The sequence below is a fragment of the Aptenodytes patagonicus genome, chromosome 12, assembly GCF_965638725.1.
Source record: "Aptenodytes patagonicus chromosome 12, bAptPat1.pri.cur, whole genome shotgun sequence".
Classification (NCBI taxonomy): domain Eukaryota; kingdom Metazoa; phylum Chordata; class Aves; order Sphenisciformes; family Spheniscidae; genus Aptenodytes; species Aptenodytes patagonicus.
The window spans coordinates 23,074,879-23,093,334 of record NC_134960.1 but is presented as its reverse complement, the minus strand read 5'-3'; the positions used below and the strand labels follow the sequence as shown (position 1 = coordinate 23,093,334).

At 47.6% G+C, this 18,456-nt stretch overlaps 1 protein-coding gene across 4 annotated transcripts in view; it reads left to right on the top strand.

The window, feature by feature from the left end:
- The window catches only part of NRG2 (neuregulin 2), a 177,479-nt gene that overhangs the window by 93,864 nt on the left and 65,159 nt on the right, over positions 1 to 18,456 (top strand). For all 4 annotated transcript variants that reach the window (XM_076350042.1, XM_076350039.1, XM_076350040.1 and 1 more), the window contains exon 2: positions 17,713 to 17,884. In XM_076350042.1, the coding sequence (XP_076206157.1) occupies positions 17,713 to 17,884 (172 nt within the window). The remainder of the gene's footprint in view (positions 1 to 17,712; positions 17,885 to 18,456) is intronic.

The following is an 18,456-nucleotide window of genomic DNA, read 5'->3' as shown; positions in this document are numbered from 1 at the left end:
CTGGTAGTTGGGGGAGAAAATTGTAAAAATCTGAAGGAATGGTTGTGGATGATAGTTAAATGAACATTTGAGTTTCCTGCAGGAGGCAGGAGGTGAAGGACAGTGCCCATCCCGTGCTGCGGTGGTGACGTGTAGGCACCCATGCTGCACTGCAGGAGCCCGCTCGTTAATGACGAGGCTGAGGATCTGACTCAGCTTTCCTGATTCACAGTTGTGCACTTTCAGACATAAGGATGAAGAGATTTGTTGATAATCAGAGAAGAGCTGTCAAGTGAAAAAGGTTGCCATGGGCAAACGGTCCTCGCCTAGCCGGCGTGATGTCTGCACTACAGTCAGGAAAGAACATTGCTACATGAAGATGTCCTGAGCAAGCTTTTCTGTTGCTTGCTTGGATACCAGTATTGGTAAAGCAGCAGTAAAGGCATGCTACAATTTTGGGCTGTGTAGCCCTAGCACCTAGCCCTTATGTACTGGTTACAGTGCATGCTTATGCCTGTTCAGTGCTCCTCTCTCTCAGCTAATTTGTCAAGGCAGGCTCATGGATGCTGACCTGTCCTGCTGATGACGGTGTAGGTGCTGCAGACCCTTCCCAGGGCAAGTGACCTCAGCTTCCACAGACCTCCCAAGCTTTAATTTTTCTCAATGATACTTCTAACTCTTCTACTGGCAAAATTCCATGTGTAAGACTGCCCTTCTGAATCTGCAGACAAGCAGCTGCAATGCTGCTGTTGTTGCTTAGGACTTCCCTAAGCTGCATTTCAGGGAATTGCTCCTTTCTGTGGTCGAGCTTATTCATTCTACCTGCTGCTGATGGGCAGAAGAGAAAGCAGGAGTGGCAAAGAAACGTTGTACAATGGAAATATGTTGATAACAGCTTTCAAAACCACCTCTGTCCACATAGCATGTATTTGGTTGGCTGTTTGAATTATTAGAGCTTCTGGAGAGGTTTCCTTGTCTATCCTATATTTAGAAAATGTGGGCAGGCCATGCAATTTTAAGAACAAGCCTCGTGTTAGCAGGGCCATTGCTCATTTCATGTGTTGTAACATTTTGTGTTGGTAGTGTTTTGAGTCAGTGTTTGATGGCATGAGTCACAGCTCTGGTTTTCTTACGGGGTTAGGTAGGTGTCTTGTTCATTTTAGGGGGTTAGAAAGGAAAAAAGAAGCAATAGTAATCTGAAGCACTGCCAACAGTTTTGGTTTTATTGCCAGAACTGTGATAATCTGGTATTTCCCGTAAAGCCCCAGGTGTTGTACTTGCTTTATTTTCTGGAAATCTACAATTTCTCTTATCCTTTGTCATCACAGGGCAAAGCCAGACAGTGTGTCCTTTCTGGGGCCTAAACATTCACAATATCAAAGATAATAACAAGCTTCAAACACATCTCTAGATGGATAGCTCATTATATTTAATCCAATATCACCATTTTTGAGAAGGAGAAGAGGCCCAATTCATGATTTCCAAGTGAGCTGAGCTTAGTGTGTGGCATCTGTCTGTCCTCTCTTCCTTTCCCCTTCTTCTCTTCGTGGTCTTTTTTGCAGGTCAGAAGAGACACCGAGTGTCTCTTGTACATATTTGCTGTCTTCTCATGCTAATGGAGAACCGCACTTCTCTGAGCCTGCCCCATCTCTTCTGCCACGTGCAGGCTTAGCAACCACCTCATTATAATACTCGGGGCCCTGGCCTCCAAATGGCTTGGGTGCTTCCCCCAGCAGAGGCGTTCTTCTGCATTGAAGCCTCGGGGCTTGTCTGCACAGGGAGGCTCTTGCAAAACATGCTTGGCCTAGGGTGTGAATTTAAAGGGAAAGAACTGTTCTGCACTGGATTCCTGCCTTAAACCCTCTTATTCTGCAGAAAAAGGGCTGGTATTTTTACCGTGCTGCCGGCTGGACTTGGTTGAACAGCTGCACTTGACCTGAGCAGCCAAAGGTTCTTGTGGCAGCTCCATTCTGAGTTGGCCTTGGGTTCTCGATGTTGGCTCCAGTCATCACCACGGCGGAGGTGAGGGGGTGGCAGGGAGGAGGCTGCCGCCCTCAGGCTCTCTGTGTACTCAGAAAAGGGGGACCACTTCAGGGCAGAGCCCACCTTGGGGGTTCTTGGTACCCTCTGGAAAAGCCACCCTGAACAGAGAGACTGCACAGACCAACCTGAGTTGACAGTCCCCCTTCCTCAGGTTTGGGCTTGGATTAGCTGCACGAGTCCAAACCTGTCAGAGCAGCCTGGGACTCAACTTGATGAATTACCCTGAGTCAGCAGCCTTTCCATGCTGCACTCGCAGTCCACGTGAGTTGGCCGAGTTGTTGGGGCGGTATGCTACAGGAGTTGCGTGTAGGTATGGTATTTTGCTTCGTAGACCGCAAATACGGTCCTCACCAAGAGCTATCAGACTGGCCACCCTAGCTGTCATCTGTGGCCCTCACGTGCCAAAGCGTGAAGCTTCCTGAAGCCTTCTCCTCAAATCCACCCCTCCAGTGCTGTCTCAGCCCCACCATGCCAGACCTGAGATGCTGGGGAAATGGTGCTATGGGGAGCTGACTGCAGTCCACGGGTGGACTGTGCCTGCTGAGCTGGCATCAGAGATGTGGTGGTGGTCCCCAGCCTGGCTCCTGGTGGTGGACTGGGGTCCCATGCCCCCAGTCACACTGGTGCAAGGCTGCTAGTGCTTTCTGTGTGAAGCATTACTGTGGCTCTTGCAAGGATGGTGTGTAAGCAGGGAAGGAACTTTGCATTTGGGAGTTGGGGAAGTGACCCTGGAAACAGCTTGCACCCCACAGGATTGAAACCTGAGGTCTCTGAAAGGAGAAGGGACACCATGGCAGTACAGAAAGTCATGTAAATTAAGCACTCTTTCTTTATGTCTCCGCTGAGGCCAAAGGCAGAAGCCCAGACATCCCTAACTGCTCCCAGCCGGTTTTCACTCGGTACATCAGTATCCCCTAGAAGTTGTTGTCACTGCAGTCACTGAGGGCAAGAGCACAGCAGGACTGGCAGAAAGGGAGAGACATTTATATGAAGCATAAGCGTGCTGTCAGCTGGATTAACTAGGGTAAAAATGAACGCGGGGGTTATGAGCCTCTGGGCATCAGGGCAGAAAAATAGCTCTGTCCTTGAGAGAATGCAGAAGACTTCCCTAGTGGGAAGTTATTCAAAAGGAATGATACTTGCTGCCATGAAGTGGAGGTCCCTGTCTAGCAAGAAGCATGGTCTAACCCAACATGGCAGCCTCTCTGCAGCATGGTGGTCTTTTCTGGCTGCTTTTTGTGCCTGTCACGAGTCCCCATGCGTCACCGAAGCCTTCCCCTGTTCTTCGCTGCTGGAGTTGCCCTGCTAACAGAGTTGGCTGCTTGAGGACTCATCAGGGCTGAAATGATTTATTCCTGAGCCATTTATTGCAAATGAACCATTGGAAGTCTTTCAAAAGCCATCTTCTCTTGACCTAAGTTCAGCTAAATGTTTTAGCAGCATCAGCTTTACATAACAAGTTAGAGGTAGAGGGTAATTCTGGGAGAGTAAGGTTTATGTTGTTAAGGAGTCCTTGCTGACCAGGATCTCCTTCTCAAAGTTACCTGGTTATTCAGAGGACCACTGAAGGAGCCAGGAATTACAAGCCAACTGCCCCAGAAAAATGTGATGGCTTGCTTGCTTACTCAGTGTGTCTGATAAAAGGCCAAGATATCTGTATGAAAGCGGGTAATACTTTGTCAGCATTCAGATTGTAGAAAAGTCTCTTGATAGAGCCCTAGCACCCCAAATTAATTCCAGTTGGTAGGGACAGGAGAGCATCACATGGGCTGAAAACTGGGTGGGGAGGACCATGAACAATGGATTAGGATAAACAGCAGTGTGTCAAATTGTCAGGGGAGTGAAGGAGAGCGCAGTGTTGGGAGCTAAAGCCTTGCCAATTGCTGCCCTTCATGGTGAGCTGCGCATAGTTAACCTCTGCTGCATTTCCTTGGGGCTCCTACAGCAATTAAGGGGAGTCTGTGAGCGTACTTGGGAAGTTGGATCTGTTCGTCTTTAGTTACCTGGGAAGGTTTTTCAGAATATCCTTCATATGGCAGGGCTGATGTGCAATCCTGTCTGAGGTGCCCATTTAGCTTTTGTTCATGTTCACAAAGACGCTCCCAGTTATTTATCTGATATTTTTACCAGGCATTTATTTACCACCAAATTACAAAGGGAGGGGTGCAAGTTGAAAAATGGGATGAAAAGCATAATAGGGTAGGCTGCACTTGACTGTGATGTTCCATCTTCATGATCCCCTGGCTTTGGGTGAGACCCAGGTAACTAGCGGCACGGGTCCTTGCTCAGAAGCACCATTATAAAAGCGGATCTGGGATGGATCTGTTCTCTGTACGTGTACGGGGGTCCTGTAACTACAAACAGCAGCATCTAGGTGAGCAGGAAGGCTTTCTTCTCTTGGTGTTTCAGGCTTGACCATTACGTAGAGGAACTGCCACTGCAGGGACAGACAGGGTATGAGGGTGAAGAACAGTCACTTTTCACGGAGTGTGAGTACAAGTGGAAGCTCAGCTTCTACATCCTGCAGCCAGGGGGAGAGTGTGACCAGAGAGTGACACAGCCTGAAAGCGGCACTGAAGTATTTCTGAGCTGTGTGTGATAGTGGAGCTACTGATGCACTATCCCAAACTCGCAGAAAACCAGAAAAGCAGCACCAATGTTCAGGTGCCTGTCTGAGAGGGTGATTCAGGCCCTCTCGATTTCATGAAGACAAGGCTGCCTGGAGCTCTTCAGTGAGATGTGGGAGGTCATCAGCATCTCCAGAAATGAAAGGAGGATGAGGCTGGGGCTTAAGAGTGATGTTCGAGGTTTTCAAGATCATTGATTTTGCAAAGGAAAGAAAAAAACCATGCATCTCACAGCCAAGGTGAATTGAGACAGGAAGGACAAAGATGAGTGATGTTGGTTACTTGTGATTGGTGGCAGCTGGCATGAGCAAGAAGGAAAAAACAGAAAGAAGGGTCAGCGTAAAGGACTGGAAGACAAAAGGAGAGATGGACTACATCTTTGGGAATAGGTGGAACAACTCTTTTGCACCTGGGGACCAAAAGAGCCTCACAGGTCTCAATAGATGATAATGTGACTGGGTTCCCTGTCAGCTGCTAACTAGCGTGCCCTTGTACTGACAGCCTTTCTTGCAGGGACTCTGGGCCTTTTCCCGGAGGGGATCTAGTGTTGACTGTTGGAGAGATTGTGAGGTTGGGATCAGGTATGTCCTTGAAGTCAGCCAGGTCCTGGGGCACTCTGTGGGATGCAGTGTAGATCTGTAGTACTAGGTTGTTTGTGTGTCTGGATCCTGGTGAGTTGGATGGATGTTGCAGGGCTGATCCCACCTCAGGGCAGGGATGTGGTCTGCTCAACTTCTGAAGGGTTCTTCTAAGCTTATTCTTGTAATCCTGTGATTTGTTGTCCCCCTGAACCTTGTCTTTGGGCCTTTCCAGGTTGGTTCTGTAGACGCTGAAGATGGTAAAGGTCTATCCAGGCCTCTCCAGGGAAGCTCCTCAGCACGACTGCACCTTCTACATGTTTATCAGAAAGCCACGTGCACAGGGTATTTAGCCTGGGTGTTTCGTACAAAACTGTTCCCCAGCAGAGGAGACCCCACTCTTTCCATCAGATTTTTCATATTGTGTGTCAGACCCCTGAACATCCCTTTTTTGGGTTTCTGGGTGGTTGCATTCTTCTGCAGGGAGCTATTCAAGGATGGCTTGGGGAGATGGTGAAGGGGAAGAGCAGTGAGAGTGCAGAAGTGAAGCAGCAGCTCTGGAGGAATTTTGCTTAAGCTGGAGTGTCTGGGCAGAGAGCCGCCTTCTTTCTTGTCTAGCTCAACTGCTTCCTTGCTTTTCCCTGTCACTCCGGTATGGAGATGAGAACCATTCATGTTTATAATACAGGATGAATCCCACATTGTGCCCTGTCTTTTCTCAGGTCTTCCTTGGACCCCAAACTCCTTCCGCTTGTTGTCACTGCTGCTTAAAATTGGCATTTGTGGTGGCATCCAGAGGTCCCGACTGCAGCATTGTTCCCCTTGTGCTATTCACAGCACAGAGTCATAACAAGAGACGGTCCCTGCCCCAAATATATTAAGTGGGATCTTTGAGAGAGGAAATGGAAGCACAGAGAAGGGATGTGAATTGTCCCACTTTACGCAACATTTCTGGGATAAAACCCAGCACTATTAATAGCTTTTTGCTCAACAACCGTCTTTTGTTCAGAACTCTGGTTTTCACCTTAAGTTGTTTGTGTTGTGCAGGATCTGTTGGCCAGTTTGGCGAAAGTTCCTACCTTGTGATCTCCAGCTAGACGTAAAGCAGGTCCAATAGACCCGTATCCATTTTGAACTCAGAATAGTCTTTCTGCTTAGGCCACCACTATGTTGCTTATTGTCTTTTTTTCACCCACATTTCGCTGCTGCATCATTGGTCTTTGTTTTTGGTTGCTTGCATTCTGCAATATCTCCTAGAAAATGACTTGTGTCACACCTTCCTTTGCTGCTCTTCCCTAAATCCTTCAGTGGAGTAGCTGGACAACCAGCAAGGGTTTGCTCACATCAAAAACTCGAATTTGCTTTACCTTCCTTCTTACTTGTTGCCCGTGAATATTCTATAAAGTGAACTTTCTGCTGGAAATGTTTGGGGAAGCAGAAACTGTTGATTAAATTTTAACGAAGAGTCACAGGAAGCAAATTTTAAAGTTGCAACTGTATGTTTGTGATAATAAGAGCTCTGTCACTGCTGTCAGGGACTAGAATTGATGGAGGCCACAAAATCTCTTTATCCAACGAAAATGAGCCAGAGTTGCTTGATTTTTTTTTTAAAAACACAAGCCACAAACTGCTCATGAGCAATTTACAAGCCAAAAATTAGCCAGTATGGCTTTCCAGAGAATAGTTCTGAAGAATATTGCAAGAAGCAATATTCAAATATAAAATGAGGGAAAATAAGGATAAAAAAATTAATCAGGAAGAGCTGACATCCTTGAGACTCCTGGAAGCTGTAAATCAGCCTGGTTGGGGGACATTTCAGTGTAAGCCACCCATCGCTGCGCTTCAGTGGGGGTCCGGAGCTATTCAGAACAATGCTGGGAAGCCGCGCTCTGGACAAGGCAGGAGACATGCTGTGTTAGTGTCTCCACTGGGCAGTGCCCAGAGTCCCAAACGGAATTTACAGCTAGCTGCTTCCCTGCAGCCCACGGAGGAGGGTGGCCCCTTCTCCGCGGGGCTCGGGCGCTGCCCCGGCTCGGCCAGCGCGCGGGCGCTGCCGGCACGGAGCGCCGCCGGCCCCTCTCTGCGGATCGTGTTCTCTTGTGCAAAGGGTCTTGCTGATTTCAACGGAGAGGTCAACGTGTGGGAAGAGAGCCGAAGTCGGCCTGACGCAGGCCATCGCTCCAGCAGCGGCAGAGACCCAGGGCGTCCTGGGCCTTGGGAGAATGTTACAGTATAGGGTGGTAATTCCATCCACGCTTGGTGGGCTTTGGGCATGTATGTATCCGGCTGCCTTGAAAAAGCTGTCTCAGGGATGATCTTTATTTTCTTTCCTTTTCCTGTGTTTGGATGAAAAACAGACCTGCGGTCACTGTCTGAGGTTCTTTTGGTACCAGTGCTTTAAAGCATTTCTTGAACTAACAAAAAAACTTTTAATCTTTCTAATATAACATTACAGAGAACAAACAAGTCTTTAATGCAAGCCCCAGGGTCTCTTGTGGGGAGATCCCGATAAAAACACAGCTTTCTGTTTTGGAAATACCCTCTGGTGGATTTGTCAAAACCCTTCCAGAGACAATGGTGAACTTTCAAAGTAAGCAGACACATGGAAAATAAAACTGTAATTAAGACTGCAAGTGGTTGGCTTTTGTCATGGAATGCTAGCGAATATAATTTTATAGGTTAAAAGTTAAAAATCCCCTGCCTCAATGTTAGAGACTGCTAATTGAATTTATTTGTCCAGACATTAAAGTGCTTTGTTCTTTGAACGCCTGCTTTGTGCAGTGTTTCCACCTGGTCATGTGTGAAACACCGGGATGTCCTCTGTCCCAGGACTTCCCGGGAGGTCGATATATCCAAAATACGTTGCAAGCTGGGCTGCTGCATCTGACCTTCACTTGACCTTTGCCTGACCTGAATTAACATCTTCGTAACTGATGCCAGGTTTTGCTGATTTTTCCTTACTTGCTGATGTTAAGCATGTTTAAAAACAGTGGTTAAAACTGACTCTCGCCTGTAAGTCTGCTGGGGCAGGGAAGGAGGCAGATTCTGCGCTGGGATTTTGCTGGTGTGGGCTGGGTTTGAACAGTCCCTCCGCAGTGAGGTGCTGCAGATGGTGCTGTGTGTTTATGGTCTTCCTGACCTCAGACCTCACATCTCAGTACACCTCTGGGTCCTCATTCTATTTAAATACAATATATTGAGAGAGGAGGAAAGAGATGTTCCGAAGTGCTGTGCTATCTAAAGCTAAGAGCGCATCCCTGGTCCTTGGCTTTTACACCTAACTTTGATGGGCTCGAGACAGGGCTAGGCAGAGAGAGAAAGCTTTACCTGGTAAACCTTGCGCCTCACTCAGAGACTCGGTTGCATTTATCTGTTTGTAGTGGCCCTTCTTGCTGATTTATCTGAAGGACTTGGTGGGTCGTATTTGGGGTTGTTCTGTACCCATGGCATTGCAGCGGCTCCTGTTTTTGCAAGTTTATCTGCAGCGCTCCCACCAGTCCATGAAGGTGTGTCTTCTGTCCTCTCGTCATTGGGAGAGCCCAGGCAGTGCAGGCAGTCGCTGCTAAAAGAATTTCAGCTCCGTTTAACTGAGCTTTTTTCCCCCATGTTTTAAAGAAACACTCCTGTGGTTGATAGAGCTGTAAAACACCAAACAGGTTTTTTTCATCCCTTTCTAGAACCGATGATGTTCCATTAATGGCCATTTTACATCAGCAAATCCTTCCCTGTAACCTGAAACATAGCCTTTAGGTTTGCCATGACCGTAAGGGGTATATATATAGTTTCATGTACAGATTTCATAACAAACATTTAATGAAATAAGTTTTTTTGCTAACTTAGATTGTTTTGTCTCCTGCAGTGAGGGTTACACTTTCCTTTGGTGACTGAAAGATGATGGATGCCACCCAGGTCTTTACCAGGGTAATAGGGCAAGTAATTTGTGCTTAGTGTTCAGTGGATGAAACAAAGAATTAATATATTTTAAAGTTTTGGATGCTCTGGGTAATTCGTTTGTTGGCTGGGTCTTGACTGGCAGTCCACAGAGTATGGGTGGGCCATTTTTCTAGCTGATTGTGAAGATAGAGATAAAGCTATATTTTATGAATTGCTGTTTCCAAGGTCATCTGGAAATTGAGCAGTTCATAAAATATATCTTTGTTCAAAGATATATTTGATTATATAAAATATGATCCCAGAATCAATTGGGTACAAACAAGATGTTGCCTTTAGGGTTGAAAACACATTGTTAAAGGCATGAAGAGCAGAAATTGTCGCTGCTGTCTTTGTGTGGCTATTGTTTTTGGTTTTAATAGGAACAGAATGAATGACATTTTTCCACCAGACCACTTATGCTCAACTATACCTCCAGGACAACTTCCTGGCCAAAAATATTCAAAACAAACAAACACAATAGCAATTCTACTCCAATTACATTGTTTGCAAACCAGCTAGTGTTCATAGAGTACTAGGTTTGGCAAATCCAAACACTTCAGCCATGGATTTTAATATTGGATATTTGTATGTGGATTATTTGTAGCTGTTGTGCTATTCAGATAAGCGTTTGAGTGGCTGTGTGCATGGGCAGCTGCAGCATTTCTGCCCAATCTGTGATAAAAGCATACCCTAGCTGTCTTAACAATTTGGGTGAAAAGCCTGGGTATTGGGAAGACATCCTTGCCCAGTGGCCAAATGCTCATTGATTTCAATGGAGCTGAAATTTCAGCCTAGGTCTCTGGACCAAATCATACATCAATTTCAAAACTTTCATTTGAAAGAAGTATAACTAAATATTAAGTGTGGGAAAGAGAAAGACAGAGGAGGAGGAATTTATCAGTTGCTCTCTTATGTAAGTGGAGCCAGTATTTGTAAGAGGAGAGTGAACTTGCTGGCTTTGTGGCACCTTCTCCTGAGCTGCCAGAGGGATCCTATAGAGAGCAAACCTAACTCAGCAAACGTGCTTGTGACTTTCCAGTCAATTTTCTTTGGCTGATGGGAATGGTGATGGAAATACTGATTGTTTTAACTCACAGTTTTAAATATATATAGTGCTGTGGATCGGCATTGTAGTAATTTCTCCTTCCTGAGATAGAGGGCTACAGGAACCTAGTTAAGGGAAAAGAACTTGTATGGTAGGGAAGTTATGGGACACGTAGGGAGGAATAATGCAGTGTGCAAGGTTTCCAAGCTTCATTCCAACCCCAGGTCTGCTGACCTCAGTCTTTTCAGCATCTTCACACTTCCAGTCATCTGGGTCCTCTCCACATCACTGTCTGTTCTCTGTGAGTCAACTGGGTGGATGTCCTCAGCAGACCCGCTAGGACCTGGAGGAATGGCTCCTGCATTGTCATACCCAGTGTCTCCAGCTTTCAAAGTGGGACCTCTCCCAGGAACACAAAGATATGCCTCTGACTCCTGGTGGCATACCTCTGTGGGAAGGGCACAGCAGCATGGTGCATGCTAGGCAGAGTACATCTCATGTGTCCTTGGAGAGCTTTGGGTTATTAACCCTTGCTGAAGCCTATGTCTTTGCAGTTACTGCACAGATAGACCCATGAACAGTGGAGACGAGGTGTAAAATGCCCAAAGTGAGCCACGTCGTCTAAGTGCTGGTTCCCACAGGGGAGTCCCTACCATCACAGATCTAGTAAGAGAAATATGGCTATGTGTTAATTAAAAGGTCTAATAGTGGCTACAGCAGAATGCTGTCTCCTGGAAATTTAAATATGACATTGTGGTTTACCTGTCATGTACCCCTGCCCAGGACGCAGAGATCTGAGTGAGCTACTGCAGTGTGCAAAGACAGTCACATTAACAGCTGTGAGAAAGTCTGATCATCCTTTTTGCATAAACTGGAAATATAAGTTGCCTAAAGCATAAAGCATATTACAGATACTATATTACATTTTATATTCTCAATTTGGAGCCTGTAGTTACCCACCTGTGGGTTGCAGCAGGGGTTTGGATAGGGCAATACGTCAGTTTGACATCAAGGTTCTCTCCTGCAGGCTCTGGACTGTGTGTGGTTTGTGGAGGTTGTGTCCACCCGTTGAATAAAGCCGGGGTCTTTCACTCCCTCCCATGTTTCAGATACGGCTTTAGTTAAGTACAGCCCTGTTACCTTCAGGGGCATTGGAGGGTCACAGACTCAGAGGAGTTCTTGTGACCCTGCCACCAAAGAGTTGAACTCCGTTCAGAGTCCCAGCTGCAGACGCCACGGCCTGCTTAGGTGCACAGCAGTGACTGTGTTTTTACCCTCTCTATAAAAACCCAGAAAAAAGGAGGACAAACACTTAGAGCATGTAAAGTGTTAAGCAAGGCTTTTTTTCAAATGGGCCCCATGTTTCCATTCCTTCTGGCTGGAGGGAGCTTTCTTCAGAGGAGGTCCCTCTTTGACAAATTGGCATTTGCAGCCAGTACTGAAACTGTCAAAGAGTCAAGGTGGGCAGGAGCTGCTGCTGCTGCTGCGATTCAGTTTTGTCTCCTTGTCAAATAAAGGCCAAAGCAAACACAGGCCAAAGGAGCATCACCTCTGATAAAAACAGTAGAGGCAGCAAACATACCAGAAGCAGGGCGGCTGCATTAGCCAAGAAGTAAGATTTATTAGCCCAGTGCAGAGCATGCTGACCCACCAAAGACACATCTGGTCTCCAGACCTGCATGGTGATGCCCTGTGCCAGGGACGTGTGTCCTCACCTTGTAGTAGAGATGACGGAAATGGGAAAAATTCTGTTTGGTAAGGAGTCACCATCTTTGCAAAAGTTTGTGTTTGAATTTGGAGCAAGTCGAGGCTGCAAAACATTTCCCATGGAAAGATGAATTCTGGAATTTTCTGTCTGGGAGAACACTGAAACTCTCACATCTGAGGTACCCTATGTAAAAGGGAAGGCCTGTACTCCTGCGGGTGAGACTTTGAACAGCAAAGTGGTGGGGACTCTCCAGAAGGAGCTTAGGGAACAGCAACCTTTGAGACGTGCCTTGGGTGGGTTTCATGCCTCTAGATCTTGTACTTCAATGGCAAGGAGCCTGGAAGCCTGAAGGACTGTGCCTGTAGCATCCTTTGGGTGTCCAGATTTCCCTGTTGAGAACTGGGAGCACAGACCTTTGGAGACACTGCCGGACCTGCAGCTTCTCCACCCCAGCGCAGTAGCCCAGAGGCTGGAAGCCCTGGCACCTGTGTGGGAGGGCTGTCCTGGGGCCAATGGCTTGGGCAGTCTGAGCAACACAGCCCATTTCCAAGAGATCACCTGTGCAGCTTCCCTCCCCTTCTGGCAGAGGAGGGCTGTCCTGACCTGAGGATTACAGTCGGGTGGGAGAGTGTGCCGAAAGCTGTTGCTCTGATGTAGGCATGTCAAGGCATCACCTGTGAGTTTGTAGGTCCTAACTCTCCTCGCATCTCCCCCCCCATTCCTGTGAAAAAGCATTTTTCAGCCTCCCTTTTCCATGGCCATGGGAATTCAAGCTAGAGTTGCCTTCTTCCTCAGCTGCTCAGAGAGACACAGAAGGATCCTGTCCTCCCAGTTCTCCAGATCCACCTACCTAAACATTTTGCCACCCCCTGTGTGCCAGGCAGTGTGGGGGAGCCTCCAGTGGTTGGCACTGCATCCTCTGGAGGAGGCCAGGAAGATAAGTCACGTCTACTCATGATGTCTGTTGCCCGGAGATCCCAGATCTGTCTGTAGATTGTCCGCTCTGGAGGATCTCCCACAGCGAGCAAGACACAGGTCTTGAAGCAGTGTTTGTGGCTAGAGTTGCTGGCTGTTAAAGAGTTCACCTTCCCCAGGATGAATTGTTAGTGCTTTGTGCTGCCGAGGGGTTGTTTATGTATGATGCTTTGTGGGTGGGATGTGGTTTTGTTACTGCTCCATTGTTGGACTCTGTTTGGGCACTCTGCCCGTTCATGATTAATGATGTTTTGAGTTGAGGCTCTAATGTGCTTTCAGGCATACTCCAGGTACCAGAGGTAAAAGAGGTGTTGTTATCATCAAGGTACTTCAATGTAATATCAAATGTAATCAGAAGTGAATTAATTAAAGCAGTGTGTACATATAAGTCCTTTTATGGTGGATGTTCAAGCAACTCGTATGGTGTAATTTAGAGCTCAATTTTTTAGACTTTTGTAACCCTCTCCTCTCCCTGAGAAGGTGGTAACTTGGCAGTAGATGCCAGGACTGCTGTCAGAGGGCAAACCTCTCCTGCAAAGGCCTCTTAGTGAAACATGACTCTTGAAACAGGTTAGGAAATTGTGTGCATTTGTTGATCCCAGCCCTGGCATGTTTTAGGGTTAATTCTTATGGCTTATACAACTAGTGTAGGCTGGGATCTAATGGTTGCTTGGGTTTCGTCTGACCTTGGAGTGAGCAAAAACCTGTAGAAAATCTGTATTTATTGTTGGTCTCAGCTCTACCAGGATTAAACCTTCCTTTCTGCAGCACAGCATACCCTTGACGTGGTTGACTGTTAGAAAAATTGCCTGGAGTGCAGCTGCCTCTTCTGTCCAGCACCTCAGGCTTTGTGAGACTGATGGCTCTTCACCCCTGTAGAGAGGAGACTCGAATTCGGATGGAGGAGGCATTGACAGGATTGCAAGGTGACCAGAGATATGGATCCTAAATGATTTCCTGAAGTTACCTGTAGCCTCAGTCTGACAAGCACAGCCAAAAACCTCCTCCCCATTTTTGTGAACCCAGCGGCAGTGGTGGCTGAGTGGTGTGTGTTGCTAAACTAGCTGTGGAGGAGACCACGAGCTGGCAGACCAGAGGCATGAGATTCAGATGATGGCGATCTGAAACGGCAGCTTCACCTCAGCCTGCGTCAGGATGATGGGGTGACTTGGGTGGCCCTGGTTCGGTGTTTTGGCTCTGACAAAAGCGTTTGAAAAAGTACCAAACGGGGAGGAGATTAAAATGACCAAAAATGTTCAGACCACTAAAGAAAGGGTGCACTTTTAAAATCCTCATGTCTGTTTGAACCAAACTCGCTTATTTCTGAGCTGCAACTCTGCGATTTGGACAGGGCAGAGATAGGAAATGGGTCCATGTTGAAGCTGAAAATGAACCAAAATGTAAAACTTTGTCTTTGACATACTCCAGTATTAGCACTCTGTGAGCTGCTTTGGTCTCTCAAGCTACTTTAGTTGACTGCTGGAGAAGGTTGAAAGGTGATTCATTCATAGTTTACAAGTACCTAAAAAGGGAATAGGTTTCTGGTTGCTAGATGGGATTCAAATTTACCAGAGAAAGGCAGAGAGATCTCTTGGCTGGAAGCCAAAGTTAGAGAAATTCAGGCTAGGAATAAAGGATGCAGTTTAAACAGTACGAATAAAAAACAGTGGAAGGTCTTTGGCTGGCATTAAGCAGACTCATATCAGCAGTTAATGGCTCTAAATGAGGATTTCTGTGTTTTTCTAAAAGGTGCAGGAATTATGAAGAGAGGAATTATGAAGCAGGCTCTGCCTGCTCTTCCCATGCTGCTGTCCAAGCACAAGCCGCACTTGTAACGTAGCAGTAAGGCGCACAGATGTGCTGGGCGTCAGGGAGCACAGCTCTGTTTCTTTGTGCGCAGCGCTTTTCCCAGACACGGTCCAAAATATTTCTGGACTGGATTCCCCTTTCACTGGCCTGTCTGATTCAATCGTGGAATTACAGTCCATGAAGCATGGCTTGCGAGCTGAATGCACAGTCCCTTTCCCTCCTGTAGTAAGACAGCCAAAGATATGCAATCTGGGGAGAAAACATGTTCTCCTCCCTTTTTCTGGGCAGGACTCTCTGCTGGAGGGGTATGATGCAGGCAGAGCCCCCTGTCTCAGTGTCAGCTCCAGTTCTGCTGTGCTTGGCATATGTATCTTTGGATCTGACTATTTAGGAATGTCATGTAATTTATCGTTGGTGGCCAAGAGCACAAGGTGCAAGAGGTACATAGGTTTGGGTGCGATGTGATTCACGTCGGTGGGGAAGAACCAGGGAATAGAGATCTTGGAAGGTTTCTTGCTTGTCCTTGGCCCTCTCCTTCAACGATCTGCAGGTTTCTGGGCTTTGCTCTGCTCTTGCCAGCGTTTTCTGGGGAGAGGGGCAGGGCTGACACATCTTTCTCCCAGGCCATGCTGCCTGCTTCATAATTCTGCAGACTGCAAGCCTGGAAATAATATGAGGCAGATGCACCAATGCCAAGGTCAGGACCTTCCCAGTAGTTAAGGCATATGTATACTGTTGGCATGGTACAGGGTGACCTCAGTGTACAATAGGAGCCAACCGACACACACAGACAGAATAAATATTTGACGGAGTCTATTTCTCTATTCCCCAAAATGACCCCTATAAAAGCAAGGTCCTGTTTACCTTCCCGGCTCTCCGTGCACAGTGTTCTGAGAAGAGACAAGCTCTCTTCTCCATTCATTGCCTTCCTGCTCTTCTGGGTGACCCATTTCCAGGCAAGGATCGGGGATATTGGCTTCACAAAACCCGGGACACCTTGGATTTTCACAGAACTCCTGAAATCTAGGGAAAGTTGAGATCGTATTTGTTCAGAAGTCCCTCTGTCTGTGCCAAAGCACAGTGACCTGGGAAGCAGCGCGAGACATCAGTGTGCAGCCTGAAGCAATTGCCTGCAGCTGTCCAAGCCGTTTTTTGTGCTGTCCCTGCCCCACTAGCACGTGTGCAGCCCTCCCCATCCTGTTGCCTGTGGCACAGGTTTCTAGGGAGCCTTCAGCAGCCTTAGGTGTGCAAAAATAACAGTCGGGAAGAATATTTGGTGGGGTTTATTCTTTTTTCCTTGGTGTGCTAAACATGCTTCCTTTGCACTCCTGGATCCTAAGTTTGCTTCTGTGCCCTGGCACCAGTGCAGCTCAGAGTCAGCGGAAGGTCTGGCGTGCTTGGGACCAGACCTGCTGCGTTACCCACCCACGCGCTGCCAGGCACCTCTCCTCTCACGGTCACAGACATCTCTGGGTTTGCCTTTCAGTCACTGTGAACTTTGCCCAGCCAATTCATGTTACCCTGAACTGTTCCATTTCTGTCCATGTTTGTATCTTTTCGATTAAGGACAATTTAGCTTCTCATGCCCTCGCACATAAAACAAAGGAATACGAGAGTCCTCAGAACTTCCTACCACAGGAGCATATGCCTGATGATTGCTGTGCTTTTCATTTTGTATAAGAACACTTTCAGTGAAAACAGTTTTTAAATAAAACCAACCTACGATAACTTAGCTTGGCATGAAGAATGAGTGGAGACATACAAAGGTCTGTAAAATAGTGATTGCTGTAATGAAACCCATCCAGTTCCTCCTCCTTTGATTGCTCTTCCATATCGCAAGATCAGAATGCACTAGGCAATTAAAAGATGGCTTGTGCATATTAGACAGAGGAAATACTTTATCTGTAACACATCTTAGACAAGTGGAAACCATTATTACCAATATTCTTAAGGCAAAACCAGCAACTTGCTATTTTCTTTTTTAAGGTTAACCCTGAGAATGAAAAAGGGAGCTAGAAGAGTGCAGAGCTGTCAGTTGAAAGAAAAATTGCAAGCCTGCTAATCCTTTCTTGTCAGGTTTAATATAAAGCCTGGCAGAGATTGATAAGAAGTGCCTTCCTCCCTGCCTGATGTTCCAGGTGCATGGTAAAATCACTTCTCTGAAACACCCAGGAAAGCTCACATGCAGAGCTAGGCTTCAGACTGGAAAGGCTGCTGGCCAGCCTGACATTCCAAGTCCTAAGACCATTTTAAATAGCTTTATTCTTTCAGTTTTCTAACTGCAACCTGAAGAATAGCTGTCCCTCCCCTTCTCATCCTTTATATGTGCAGGTTTTCATTGCAGCCCCTCTCAGTGGCTGTTGCTCTGCTGCTGACGCTGTCGTGCTGAATGACCATCCGTCTTAGCAGCAGGCACGGAGCATCCGTGGCACACACTGCTTGGGGATGGGGGACCGCTCCCTGTGACCTGCTTCTGCTCCTTCTGCAGCAAAACGCTCTGGCTGTGGTTGGTGGGGCTGCGAGATTGGCAGCATCCCTGTCAGCAGCGGCAGAGGTCATGTAGGTGTTGGTAATCATCGGCAGCAATGACAGGATGCAGGGAAAAATAATCTCCGAAGAGCTTGAGCTCCTGCATCCCTGGCTCTGGCCTGGTGGGAGAGCCTGGAGAGCAGAGCAAACCCCTGCGCTAGCAGGAGACGCACGGGTCCTGCCTGCGTGAGTAAGGGCAGCTGTGGAGCAGTCGCGTCTGGCCACGTGGAGCAGCGAAAAGAGCGAGCCAGACCCGGGGGCTTCCTCTGTTCCCCACGTGGATGTTTCTGACTCCGTGCTCCTTCCCTGCCTGTGTGCTGGTAAAAGCTGGGGAGCCGATCTGGCGTGCAGCCCCTCTCCAGCCATCACGTGGTAGCGGGGGCAGCGAGCGCTTTTCCCAGGGGAGGGGGCTCTGTGGGCTCACATAGCTTGTGTGCAGCCTCTGAAAGAGGCAGGTTTCACATTGTCTGGTTTCTCTTTTTGTAGCTGTCCCTCCCAAACTGAAGAAACTGAAAAGCCCAAACGTTCATGTCGGTGAAAAGATTTCACTGAAATGTGAGGCGACTGCTGGAAACCCTCAGCCGTCCTACAAATGGTTTAAAGATGGCAAAGAGCTGAAGAAGAGCAAAGACATCCGGATCAAGTATGGGAATGGGAAGTAAGTATCCTACGGGGCTGCTCTGCCTCTGCTCACTAACGTTGAGTGTCTGGGCCCGGGGGACCGTCTGGCTAGAAGTGGTGCTGTGCTCTCCAAGTCACTGCTGAGCGATACCGAGATGCTTCCTCGGAGTCACAGGACCATGCACAGCCCATTTACCATGCCTGGGAGAGTGAGCAGGATTCCCAGTTTCCTCAAAGAGCAGTGTAGAGAGAGGAGCAAGACGCGCACAGGATAGATGCTGGGTTTGTAGAGGGGGCTCTCCTTGGGTAACTTGTGTCATTGGATATCTGAGGCGGGTGTCTAGTGACCTGGGGAGATAACTCTTTCCCTGCTAGCTGTAGACTGGTTGTAGGCAGCTCAGGTTACCTGGGGTGAATCCTGCTTTGTGATTAGGGGGTTGAGTGCAGAAGCTATCCAAAATCAGCCGTCGCCCCACCAGCCAACAGCAGGCCTGCATAAATGTGGGAGGAATTGCTCTGTTCTCTCCTGAATTTAGGTGGACTCGAAAGCATCTAAGGCAACTGCAAGGATGCAAAAGCACATCACGATACAATCTGATTAGGGCCCGT